Here is a 12,769-nt window from a genome sequence, read left to right as displayed (position 1 = left end):
GACTGAGACCACAGGGGGCTGGCTGGGTCTTTGTCATCCTCATTCTTTGAGGAAAAGGTTCTATATACCTGGCCCTCTCCACCCCGGTGGTACCCATTAGGGATGGACTCAAAACCACACAGTATAAAGCTACAATATGGGGGTCGTATAGCCTACCACCAGTCAGTGGTCAGCAGCCTACCTCACAGAGACCTCTTGGATATGAGGGTAGGAAGGTAGAGTCTCCAGCAGATACAGGACCCCTTCCTGAGAGATACTGTTGTGACTGAGGCTGGGAAAGAAGTGAGGCAAGGCTCAGCAGAGTCTTGCCTTTTGCCTCCCCCTCCCATTTCAATGTCCAAGTACCCATTCTCCAGATGTTGACATGGAAGCTGAAGGGGGGGGAGGGAGGGAAAGAGAGGGGAGGGGAAGGGGATGGGAGGGAGGGGGGAGGGGGAGGAGGGGGAGGGAGAGGAGAGGAGGGAGAGAGAGAGAGAGAGAGAGAGAGAGAGAGAGAGAGAGAATACTATCCTATACAAGGAAGGTATATGGCTCTGAGTCCTTAGCCATCCTCACTGAGCCTGCAGTTCCTGTGGCTGGGGTGGGACACTGAAGGACCTGCTTAGGCAACTCCCGCCCTAGCTGGATTGGGAACTCCCAGAGTACCAAGTTCAGTTGTCCAGCAACAGACTGTGTGAGGAGATGCAGGGAGAGCAGATGTGCTCCTGAGAGTCCTCCCTTGTTAAAGATCCTTTCCAGACTTGTGCCCCGTAGATGGAGTTAGAGGGGTTTCAGGAGTAGGACCAACTAGGAGCTGGCTGCTGAAGCCCCGCATCACTTGGTGGGGATGGGATGTTGCTCCCAGTCTTGAGCTAGCTTGGTGAGGGGACATGGTGGGAGGGCAGATCGGCTCTACCACAAGTCCTAACTTGAGCGTCTGCCCCGGGTGGGGATGAGGCAGGACATTGTCAGGGATAAGAGCCACCCCTTTCCAGCATTGGCTCTTGTTCTAAGGTTCCCCTGAGATGCTCTCTAAAGAGACCCACTCATGCTTTTGTTGAAGAGGGACCCCCTGACTGTCTCAGGGATGCTCACTTACTCAAGCCACCCAGAGATAGGCAGCTGTGGCAGGTACCCCAGAAGGCACCTGAGCCCACTGTCATCCAGCAGGTTGTCCGTGAGGCTGTAAGAAGTAAGAAACAGTGTCGGTGGAACAGGCTATAGCTCTGTCTGCTCCTGGAAGTCCCTGTGGCCACTAAATCGACCGTCACTGCTGCTTGTCATCACCATGGCATCCACAGCACCCCACCACCAGGAGCGTCCTCCTCATTTTGTGTGACCACGCCCACCACCAGGAACATCCTTATCATTCTGCGTGACCACGTCCAACACCAGAAGCATCCTCATCACTCTGCGTGACCACGCCCACCACCAGGAACATCCTCCTCATTCTGTGTGACCACGCCCACCACCAGGAGCCTCCTCCTCATTCTGCGTGACCACGCCCACCACCAGGAGCAGCTCCAAGTGACCACGCCCACCACCTCGCCACCAATGTTTCACCACTACAAGCATCACCAACAGAGCTCTGCAGTCCCCGCTGGTCCCCCCACCAGCATCACAGTGTTTACTGTGTCCTCATCACCCCCTAAATTATCTGTGCCACTCACAGGACTCAGGCTCCTCTAGCAGCTTTTAGGAGTTAGAGAAATACTAATGAGCTTTCCTCTGCCCACAGCTGATGCCAGACAGAACCCACAATGATCCAGGAAAGGGGACAAATGTTTGGAGGATGCAATTACCTAACAGATTTCCTCCTGTGATTTAGGAATCTGATGTTAGAAACTATACTTGAATTTCACCCCTACTTTCACTCCTGACAGCATCCCTGGGCTCAACCTTGACTTCAGAAATGTAGCCACCGTGTCCCGATCATCTGATTTCCCGTCTACATTTCCGACATTTAAAAAAGATTTCTATGTCATGTGTATGGGTGTTTGCTTACATCCACGTATGTCTACTACATGTATGCCCAGTGTTGACATAGGGGCCAAACTCTCTGAACTGGGGTTCCAGCCAATTGACAGCTGCCGTGTGGATGCTGGAAACAGCCTGCTGTTCTCTGCAAGAGCAACAAGGGCTCTTAACCCCTTGAGCCATCTCCCAGGATCTATACCTCCTTGTTTCTTGGGAATTTTCAGGAGAATTTTGTTCTAAAAGTTGCTTTGTAGAGGCTAGAGAGATGGTTCAGCAGTTAAAAGTGCTGGTTGCTTTCACAGCACCCACATAGGAGGGCCCAATCACCCATAACTCCAGCCCCAGGAGATGCAACATCTTCTTCCTTCTGGCTTCTGTGGATATCCACATGTGTGAGGTGCACACGTATGCATGCGCATATACACATACACACATATACGGGAGGAAAATTGATGGATCTCTTTTTTAATTGCTTTGTTCCACAGAGCCAATTAATACAATGACCTGCATTTGATTTCTGTGGTCCTGGAGTTTGAATCCCAGGCTTTGCACACACCCGAGCATACTGTGCTCTACCACCGAGCTACACCTCCAGTTCTCAGATGACCTTTAAAACAAGACAAGTTTCCCTTTACCAGAAAACATTTATCTTTCTTAAAACATGTTGGTTCACACCAGCCACATCCCCTCCAGGCAACGTCTTCACTAAATTTGTTTGTTTTGGTTTGTGATAGGGTCTTGATATGTGATGAACTCGATAAGGAACCCAGGCTGGCTTGGAACCTGAAATCCTCCTGTCTCAGCTCCAAAGTACTGAGGTCACATAACTGGCCTCAACAGAAATTAAAATTATGTAGCATGTATGTATGCGTGTATGTATGTATGTATGTATGTATGTGTGTATGTATGTATAGAAGACTCCTTTATTTCCCAATGGTTCTAAGGTTAGACATTAACCGTAAATGCTGGGGTAGCTTGTGATGCTGGGCAGGTTCTTGAACTCTCTGTACTTTGTGTTTCTCATCTGTCAATCATAATACCTAGGCTTCTGAGGTATGGGGAACCTCCACACGTGTTTACTGCTATCGTTTCTCCTGCTAGGGAATGGGAGCTGTCCTATTGGGCCCCCACACAAGCCATAGGCATGCACTTCACAAGTCCCTGCTGGCTAGCTTCAAGTTCTTCTTCAGCTTAGCCATGTAGTCCTCTCATTAGCCACCTTGCCCTCCAAAATCTGCCCGCAGAGCATGGATGTACTGGACAAACACAGTAAATGGCTGAGGGGCCCCTGGCACCCTCTCTGAAGGTCCAAGTTACAGCGTGTGATGTTCAGTCGTCATTGGCAACCTGGCCGCATTTGGAATCATCTAAGGGTCACACCCCGGGGGCATGTCTGTAATGGCATTTCCAGAGAGGTTTAGCTGAGGAGAGAAGTTTCCTCATGCTCCTACCATACCATTGCGCCTTCTCCACAATGGTGGACTATGTCTCTCTCAAACCATGAGCTTAGGTTAGGTGGAGCGGTGCCCACTTGGAATCCTGGCACCCTAGAGGTGGTGGTAAATGGATCCAAACTCACCGTCATCCTTGACTCCACAGCAAGTTTGAGGTCAATCCGGGCCTCATCAGAGTCCATCTTAAAAACCGAACCAAGCAACCAAGCAACCAAGCAACCAAGCAACCAAGCAACCAAGCAACCAAGCAACCAAGCAACCAAGCAACCAACCAACCAAGCAACCAAGCAACCAACCAAGCAATCAAGCAACCAACCAAGCAACCAACCAAGCAACCAAGCAATCAACCAACCAAGCAACCAAGCAACCAAGCAATCAACCAACCAAGCAACCAAGCAAGCAACCAAGCAACCAAGCAATCAACCAACCAAGCAACCAAGCAAGCAACCAAGCAACCAAGCAATCAACCAACCAAGCAAGCAACCAAGCAACCAAGCAACCAAGCAACCAACCAACCAACCAAGCAACCAAGCAACCAACCAACTAACCAACCATCCAACCAACCAAGCAACCAACCAACCAACCAACCAACCAAGCAACCAAGCAACCAAGCAACCAAGCAACCAAGCAACCAACCCAACAACCAAGCAACCAAGCAACCAAGCAAGCAATCAACTGAAACACCCTTGAGTCAAAATAAGCTCCTTCCTTCCTTCCTTAAGTTGCTTTGGTGAGGTGTTTGGTGGTCACACCGTGATGAGAAAAGAAACTAACTTGGCCATGGAGGGAGTGGGTAGAAGAAAAGACACATGGGGAGACTTAGGGATGAAACCCAGAGTCCCACCTGCCCCCGACAACTGATCCTGAGCTGAGGTGGGGCACACGAGAGGGCCTGCTCACACGGACCCTCATGTTCTTGTACCTGTGCAACCCCATCCAGGTGTGTTCCACTCCCCCTCCCCGCCCCCTCCCCCTCCCTCTCCCCTTCCCCACTTCCAACTTACTCAAGCTGGCTGATGGCTTTGCACTTGCTCAGTGCACAACATAGTGTTTCCATATGCTCCTGTTTGAGGCTGCATCCTGGGAACCTGCATATGGAGACAAGAGAGGAAGCATTCAGATCCTCGAACCACTTCTACCCCAGCTTTTCCTGGGTGTGGCCTCTGAGCTCCAGAGGACGTTTGAAAACATGGGACACCCATAGCTCCTGTTCCCTGTAGGCCCCCTTTTGGTGCCTATGTATTCCCTTTGGGAAGGGTGATTCTCAGTGTGGTCCCTAACCAGTTGCATCAAAATCGCTTGGGAACTTGGGATGTGAATCTTGAGTCCCCTACAAAACCTAACAGATCAGAAACTCCAGATCAAGGTTAGGAGGTTCAGACACAAGTTCACGACCTCCAGTTCATTTTAGTCACTGCCTCTCCCCCAATTAAAAAAAAAAAAAAAACAGCTCAGACTGAGAAGTGTGACATGTAAAGTCACAGTTGACCTGAGCTAGGTAAGCGCTCTACCACTGAGCTGAATCCCCAACCCCATTATTACTCTTCTTAACTTTAAAAAAAACTCTTCTTTTTAAAAGACATCAACTATGTAGCTGGAGCTGGGCTTGAACTCATAATCCTCATGGTCTTCTTGCCTCAGCATCCTGAATGATAGGGATACAGGCATGTGCCACCACATGTGCCATCGTTATTTGTCATTTAACCCTTTGCAGGAAGAGTGCGTCTGCCTCTGGGTTTGAAGCGACAGCAGGCTGAGTGCAAGCCCACTCTCTGATCACACCAGTGCCCAGCAAGTGCCAGCTATTCCCTGGCTGTCATTTCACAGCAAAGAACGTGCTGGCCCAAAGGGATGTGTCGGAGAGCTAGAGCCTCTGCATCCAAAGGCCGCCCTCCTACCCTTCAGTGCCTCAGTCTCTGTCACCTGAAGTACTACCAGGGTCAGCAGGGCAGGGTCACTCATGTCTGTAGATGCCTGGTGACGGACATGTTGGTTTGTACAGCTTTGCTGATATTCTGTTGTCCCACAGCTCCCTACTCTACCCGAGGAAGCCAGCGGTCAAAGGGCACCCAGCTTGCTCAAGGCCGCAGGCCCCGGTGGCCCTGGGTCTGGACAGCTGGATTGGTGGGCAGGTTGTGAAGCCCATTCTGTAGATCTAGCCCTGAATTCTTGTCTATTTGGACACAGACTTTCTGTTAGCCCCTGGGCCCAGCCTAGCCCTCTCTGAGCCTTTGGGTCTCCTTGTTGGAGGAACCGTCTTACATTTGGCAGCGGGCATCTGTACTCTGCTGTGACCCCGGGAGGCAGGTCTGCTTGTCCCTGATCCCCATGGATATCTAGGATGGTTCAGGGGACTTACCCACAGCACACAGCCTCTTGTTCCTCATTGGAGTTAAAGTGCAGAACAGCATGGCTTAGGGACCTGTGGTGACAGTAAACACTCACTCACCCTTGGCCATTGCCCCAGCGTGCCCCCAGACTTCGACTTGGGGACTTCTGATCTTTCACACCCACCAAATACCAGGCTCCACCCTCCAAGACTAGCCCTGGAGCTCCCGACACGATACCCACCTGAGATTGACCTTCTGAACCCGTGGGCACAGGTTGAAGGTGTCAGCTAGCAGGAAGGGACTTCTTGAAGACAGGACTGTGTGTGTCAGCCTGTGAAGAAACGGGGCGGGGCCAAGCAGGGTCACTGGCCAAGAACTAGGTAGGCTGGAGGGGTGGGAAGAGGCGTTTGTCTTGACTGCCACCTCAACAAGATAATTAGGAACACAAGACGGACTCAAAAGAAGCAAAGAGGGGTTGGGGCAGTAGCTGACCGACTGGGGTCTGAGTCCCAGTTCCGTTTGCTAGCTATGGTGACCTTGAGTAAGTCTTAGAGCCTCCAAGTTCCGGGCTTCTTATGGAGCGAATGGGACTAATTGTGGTTGGTATTCTTTCTTCTGTATCAGGCAACCTGCCTGGCATGCTTATGATTGCTGCCACAGTTTAAAATTTTTTTTAAAAGATTTATTTGTATTGCTATGTCTGTGTGGGTATATGCCCGTGTGAGTGATGTCACCGGGGTGTTTAGTGGCAGGATACCCAAAGAATCCAGGAGAAGGCATTGGATCTCTGGAGCTGGAGTCATAGGTGGCTGTGAGACACTTTATGTGGGTACTGGTAGCCAAGCTTGGGTCCTCTGCAAGGGCAGGAAGCTCTCTTAGCCACTGAGCATCTCCAGCTCCTTACATTAATTTCTTCTGTTTTCTGTGTGTGAGAGTCTTGCATGTGTACGTGGCATGTTCTCGTGTGTGTGCAGGTTCTTATGTGTGGAGGTAGGTGTGTGTGTGCGTGTGTGTGTGTGAGAGAGAGAGAGACAGAGAGACAGACAGACAGAGACAGAGAGACACAGAGACAAAGAGACAGAGACAGACAAAGACAGACAGACACACACAGAGAGAGGGACAGACAGACAGACACTCACATGTACACACGCACACATGCACACACGCACGCGCACACGCACACGCACACACAGAGAGAGAGAGAGAGAGAGAGAGAGAGAGAGAGAGAGAGAGAGCGAGCGAGCATCCTAAGGCTGCTATCAAGAATCTGCCTTGATCTCTCCCCCACCACAGTATTCTTTAAGGCAGAGTCTCTCCATTAAAGCCAGAACTTGCCAATATTGCTAATCTCACTAGTCTGTTTGATCACCTGTATTCTTACTACAGAGACCGTGAGCAGCAGGAAGTGAGGGAAGGACAGAGAGACAGGCACCCTAGTGACAACCCAAGGGGGTAACCAGCTGCAAACTTTAGCCTTGAAGACCTGGCTGTGGCTTCACCTTGCCTGCGGCCCAGCTCTTCTCTTCCCATTGCTTCTCGTATCCCTTAGTTTCTACTCAGCAGCCAATCTTAGCTTTTGAAAATTCATACAGTTCATATATACTATCTTCTAAACTCCTGGGAGTGAAAACCAAACCCTCTCTGTGGCTGCCGGGATCTATGTGACCAGCCCTGACATCTCCCTCCATCTTGTCTCCTTCCTGCCAGTCACCGCCTCTGCCACCGCCTCTCCTCTTTTTTTTTTTTTTTTTTGGTCCTCCCCCCCGGAGCTGGGGACTGAACCCAGGGCCTTGCGCTTCCTAGGCAAGTGCTCTACCACTGAGCTAAATCCCCAACCCCAACCGCCTCTCCTCTCACACGTGTCAAGGCTGCTCCTGTAACCCATCAAGGCTGCAGACACACTGTTGCCACTGCCTGGAATGTAGCTCCCTGCCCTGTACAAGCTCACAAAGGCAGATTATCCCTGTTGTCCCTCTGGATCACTAGGCTTTCTTTGATCATGTCTATCGTCATTTTCGTCACAGCTCCGGCCATTTACCACTCAGAGAAAAGAAACTTGTTATACAAGAAACATTCATATACTGTTTGGTTTTTGCTTTGTTTTGTTTTCGAGGCAAGACTTCACTCTGTAGCCCTGCCCTGGCTAACCAAGGACTGGAGATCCTCTTGCTTCAGCCTCCCCAAGGACTTGGGTTCCACCTGACACCACCTGGCTGCATCATTCCACGTCACTGTGTCTTTTGCTTGGCTCATTGTACTGTGAGGCAAACACCGAGAACGCCAGGACCTGGTTGTTTGCTTTCGGCTCCCATGTCTGTAGCATCGCAGCCGGTGCCTGGGCAGCAGCATTGAGGGTGAGGCTAAGCAGGGGTCCAAGCACCAAAGTGGAATCACAGCTGATGCTGTGAGGTTTAGAGCTGTGGTTTGTGCGACTATCCTATCTCCAGCCATTTCACATCTGCGTGCTCCCCTCCCCACCAACCGGAGGATCAGAGGAAAAGCAAGCGCCCAGAGGCAATGTAAGCAGCCTTGTGCATGTCCAGAGCTCGGCTGAGGAGCTCTGGGTGCCGCTATTAATGCTACGATTTAATTTCCTGTTGTATTTTTCCATCTCAGCTGTGGATGTTTCTTCCCAACCCCCCCTCTGCTAGAAAGCATATTTAAAGTAAATCCTTTTTAAATTCTAACCAGTCTGCACTGAAATTAGAAAACAGAGTTTTAAATACTTTGACGGATGCTGCTTAAATTCCTCCCCTTTGACAGAGTTAGAGGGTGACCTTTAAAAACATGGCATGTGACATACACATGGCCTACATCTGCTTGGGCCCTTCTTAGGGGCAGGTGACCTTTCCCTAGGCAACAAAATCGTGACCGACTGTTGGCCACACTCCTCCCATCCTTCATGAGCTTCTGAGTGCACGGCCTATTTGAGTCCCAACCCGGAGCAAGAGCTGACATACGACCCTGTCGTCAGAACGCAAAAACAGATCCAGAGGAGACAACAAATTCGGGTGACGTTGAATACCTGAGTCTCGGATGTGTGAGGTGAACTGATGCCGTGGCGGGAGAGGGGAGAAGAGGAAGACAAAGCCCTGTCACCTACAGCATGGGGGATGTGGTTAGCTCGGCAGCAGGACCGGAAACCCTGACTTACCGCAGCTGGCTGAGCTGAGGTATCTGGGGCAGGTGCTGCAGCAGGGTCTTCAGGCTGTCATCGTTCAGGGACTTGCAGGACAATCTGTGAAACAAAGGATTTGATGAGGTGGGGGAACCTTCTAGAAAGTGGACGGCATGGCTTTGACGCCAGAGCCTTCAGGAGATGAGATGAGGTGTGTGGCCAACAGCATCCCTGTGAAGACTGGGTCAAGCCAGATGCGTCTTGGAAACATTGGATGGAGCAAATGAAATTGTTTTTATTCTGTGTGTCCTTACCAAGCTGCTGGACACTTTGGATTTCCAAGGGGCTGTAGGACACTCTCTCTACAAACTCCATGGACTGGCAGGATTGTGAGTAGAGCGTCATCAACCATCTCCACACCAGCAGGGATAAAGCAGGTGGAGTCCGAGAACCGCCATCCCCCATTTCTGTGTCCCATCCAAACACGCCAGTCACTGATCGCAGGTGCAGACAATGTGACACAACAGGGGACAGTCCTAACACCTGCCCTTGGGCCGCTGTGTGTCCCAAATATCTAGAGAATCATATTCACCTTCCACTGAGGGTCTGGAGTCACTTCCTGTCCCCAGGGCCCTTTGGGCTGGGGTCCCTCTCTGCCTTCACCATTCTTTCTCCTCCATCCCTTTCCCTTTGTGCTGGAAGGCTGCTGGCCTCAGTCCTGCTGTACTCATTGGTTGGCGGGGAGGAGAGGGTGGGGTACACTGATGTGGGTAAGGAGTAGAGGGGCTCAGACTAGCTCTTTCCAGCCCTGCATGGCCAGGATTCAGGGCAGGGTCTTGAGTGGTACCTTTCACTGAGTGTCTTTCCACAGCACCTTCCCATGTTCCTGACATCCTGAGCCTACAGTACCATGGTCTCTGGGTCTCCACAGATTTTTTTAAAGCAATGGACGCAAGACACATTTTGACTTATTACAGGTCTCCAGTAGGTAGAAAGGGAATCAACCACCTTTTCTGACCTCCAAGCACATCCCAGGACACCCAATCAATGCTGAGGGGGAAGGGACCCTGAGATACCACTTGTGCTAAACCCCCCAGCTTTGCCTGTCTTTCTTGTGGATCCTGTGGAGCATCTGCAGCTGCAAACCCTGTGCAACCTCCAACCTTGTATTCAGTGGGTGCCTAACAGGTGGACAGTGCTGGAGTGCACTGCTGTGATGACACAGGAGTGCCTGGGACAGCCTGTCTGCACATATAGATGGGCTTGCAGTACCCTGCTGCAGACGGCCAAGGTGCAAAACCCTGGCAATGTGAGCACTCTGCAAAAACACCTCAGGCGCAGCCACGAATACTGAACGGCGTGTAGGATGATTCTAGGCCTTTATTGTTAATATTTGCGGTTCAATAATATTTTTGTGGTTACATTAAGAATAAAAACACAGGCCGGAGAGATGGCTCAATGGTTAAGAGCACTGACTGCTCTTCCAGAGGTCCTGAGTTCAAATCCCAGCAACCACATGGTGGCTCACAACCATCTGTAATGGGATCTGACGCCCTCTCCTGGTGTGTCTGAAGTCAGCTACAGTGTACTCATATGTAATAAATAAATAAATCTTAAAAATAAAGTTTAAAAAAAAAAAGAATAAAAACGCAGGGGATAGCGGGGCAGGCCTTTAATTCCAGCTCCGGTGAGGCAGAGGTAGGTGGATCTCTGTGACTTCAAGGCCAGCCTGGTCTACAAAGTGAGTTCCAGCCCAGCCAGAGCTACTCAGTGAGACTTTGTCTTTTAAAAAAAAAAAATTGGATAAATAAATATAAAAGAGTATTTAAAACTTTTCATACTAAAAATATTTACAAATAAAATTATAAAATACCTGGAGACGACTTTAAAATAACTGAGTATGTGCGTGCGTGTGTTTGTGCATGTGTACATACATGCGTGTGCACACAAATTTTTGTGTTCTGCTTTTGAGGCAGGGTGTGCACGTGTAACCCCAGCTGGTCTGGAACCAGCTCTGTGGCCCACTCTAGCCTTACACTCCTGATACCCCAGCCTCTGCCTTGAGTGTGGCTGGCATTGCAGGCATCGAGTGCCACTGTTCTCAGCTGTGAGCTGTGGTGTATGGGGAAAGGGGTGGGGTGTGAGTTATGAACTATCACTCCTAAGACCCTCTAGTTTCTCCATTTTGTGTATGCCAGAAGTCTCTAGAACAAGATAGCTGTTGATGGGACAAAGCAACCTCACAGTGAGAAAGTGCGACAGACATAGCCTTGGGCAGGTAGTCAAAGTCAAGCCTGACAGCATGCAGCCCTAACGTGACAGGAGGAGGCAGTTGGCCTGGTGGAGCTTCTTCCAAGTCCAGACCCTAGCTCAACCTGGAGACAAAAAACTCAACCAAAACCAAACTCAACCAAAACCAAACTCAACCAGATGATGGATTACAAAACACCTAGCTGGGGACCAGCAAACCAAGGAGGACACGGAAAAACAGAGAAAGGACCGGAAGCTCTTGGGGGAAAGAGGAGGCCGAGAAGCAACGCTGGAATACAATGGGGATGCAGACTGCCGTCCAGAATGCAGAGTTCCATCTCAGTGGAAAGTATATAAAGCCTGAGCCAACAGCGGTCCGCCACAGGTGGCCTCTTCGCTGGAATGCTGTAACAAACACACTATGTAGCTTTTTTGAAACATTGTAAAAAACTATTCTAAAGGAATTAGTTTAAAAAAAGAATCAGTTAGGGACTGGTGTGATGGGAGCTGCTCCCTGGGACCTACATGGAGGAAGGCGAGAGCTGATAACCCGGAGTTCCACTGAGTTCTGAGAGTAAGCACCGTGACGTGCATACAAAATGAGCAGAATAAGCTTTTAAAAATGAACTGAGGACTGGCAAGGTGGCCCAGAGGGCAAAGACACTTGCCACCAAGCCCGACAACCTGAATTCAATCCCTGAGAAATGACTTGTGAAAACTTCTCCTCTAGCCTCTGAACACACACTGCACATAAGGGCACACACACTCTCTCCCATCCCCAAACAATGAATGAATAAATGTGATACAATGCTCTTAATGAACTGGACTCACACAACCTGACCCCGAGGGAGAGCCACACTGTCACTGAAGAGTAATTAGATGCAGGGAGATCTCTCACGGCCAGATCCAATCCTGCCAAACAATGCAAGTCCCTCCTTCTGGGTGTGTTTGGTATGGAGAAATGCATAGGAAACACACATTGGGGTCTACATGGATTAGCTTGCCCAACGGTCTGAAATTGATTTGAGATGGAGGGGTTGGGGATTTAGCTCAGTGGTAGAGCGCTTGCCTAGGAAGCGCAAGGCCCTGGGTTCGGTCCCCAGCTCCGAAAAAAAGAACAAAAAAAAAAAAAAAATTTGAGATGGAGCCAGAAGTCAGAACATGAGACTGTTGCAACTTGGGAAAGCAGGTTCAATGCAGGTGATTCTACAGGCTGCACCTGGCCTGGGACTGCAGACATAGGCTGCATCTGGTCTAGGATTGCAGACATAGGCTGCATCTGGCTTAGGACTGCAGACATAGGCTGCACCTGGCTTAGAACTGCAGACATAGGCTGCACCTGGCCTGGGACTGCAGACATAGGCTGCACCTGGTCTAGGATTGCAGACATAGGCTGCACCTGGCCTGGGACTGCAGACATAGGCTGCACTTGGTCTAGGATTGCAGACATAGGCTGCACCTGGCCTGGGACTGCAGACATAGGCTGCATCTGGCTTAGGACTGCAGACATAGGCTGCACCTGGCCTGGGACTGCAGACATAGGCTGTGCCCGGTTTAGGATTGCTGACATAGGCTGCACCTGGCCTAGGACTGTAGCCTTAGGCAGAACAGCGCTAATCAGAAAAGCCGAAATCCAAAGTCTGAAATAGTCTGAGCACTGA

At 50.3% G+C, this 12,769-nt stretch overlaps 1 protein-coding gene across 1 annotated transcript in view; it reads right to left on the bottom strand.

Moving 5' to 3' along the window:
* Positions 1 to 12,769, bottom strand: part of Nlrc5 (NLR family CARD domain containing 5) — an 80,256-nt gene that overhangs the window by 18,082 nt on the left and 49,405 nt on the right. Inside the window, exons 25-30 of the mRNA XM_032888107.1 lie at positions 8,895 to 8,978; positions 5,982 to 6,071; positions 5,770 to 5,832; positions 4,415 to 4,498; positions 1,079 to 1,162; positions 182 to 271 (exon numbers count right to left, since the gene is read on the bottom strand). Coding sequence (XP_032743998.1) covers positions 182 to 271; positions 1,079 to 1,162; positions 4,415 to 4,498; positions 5,770 to 5,832; positions 5,982 to 6,071; positions 8,895 to 8,978 — 495 coding nt within the window. The remainder of the gene's footprint in view (positions 1 to 181; positions 272 to 1,078; positions 1,163 to 4,414; positions 4,499 to 5,769; positions 5,833 to 5,981; positions 6,072 to 8,894; positions 8,979 to 12,769) is intronic.

This window comes from Rattus rattus, chromosome 17 (assembly GCF_011064425.1).
Source record: "Rattus rattus isolate New Zealand chromosome 17, Rrattus_CSIRO_v1, whole genome shotgun sequence".
NCBI lineage: Eukaryota > Metazoa > Chordata > Mammalia > Rodentia > Muridae > Rattus > Rattus rattus.
This window is presented reverse-complemented; position numbering and strand designations above follow the sequence as displayed.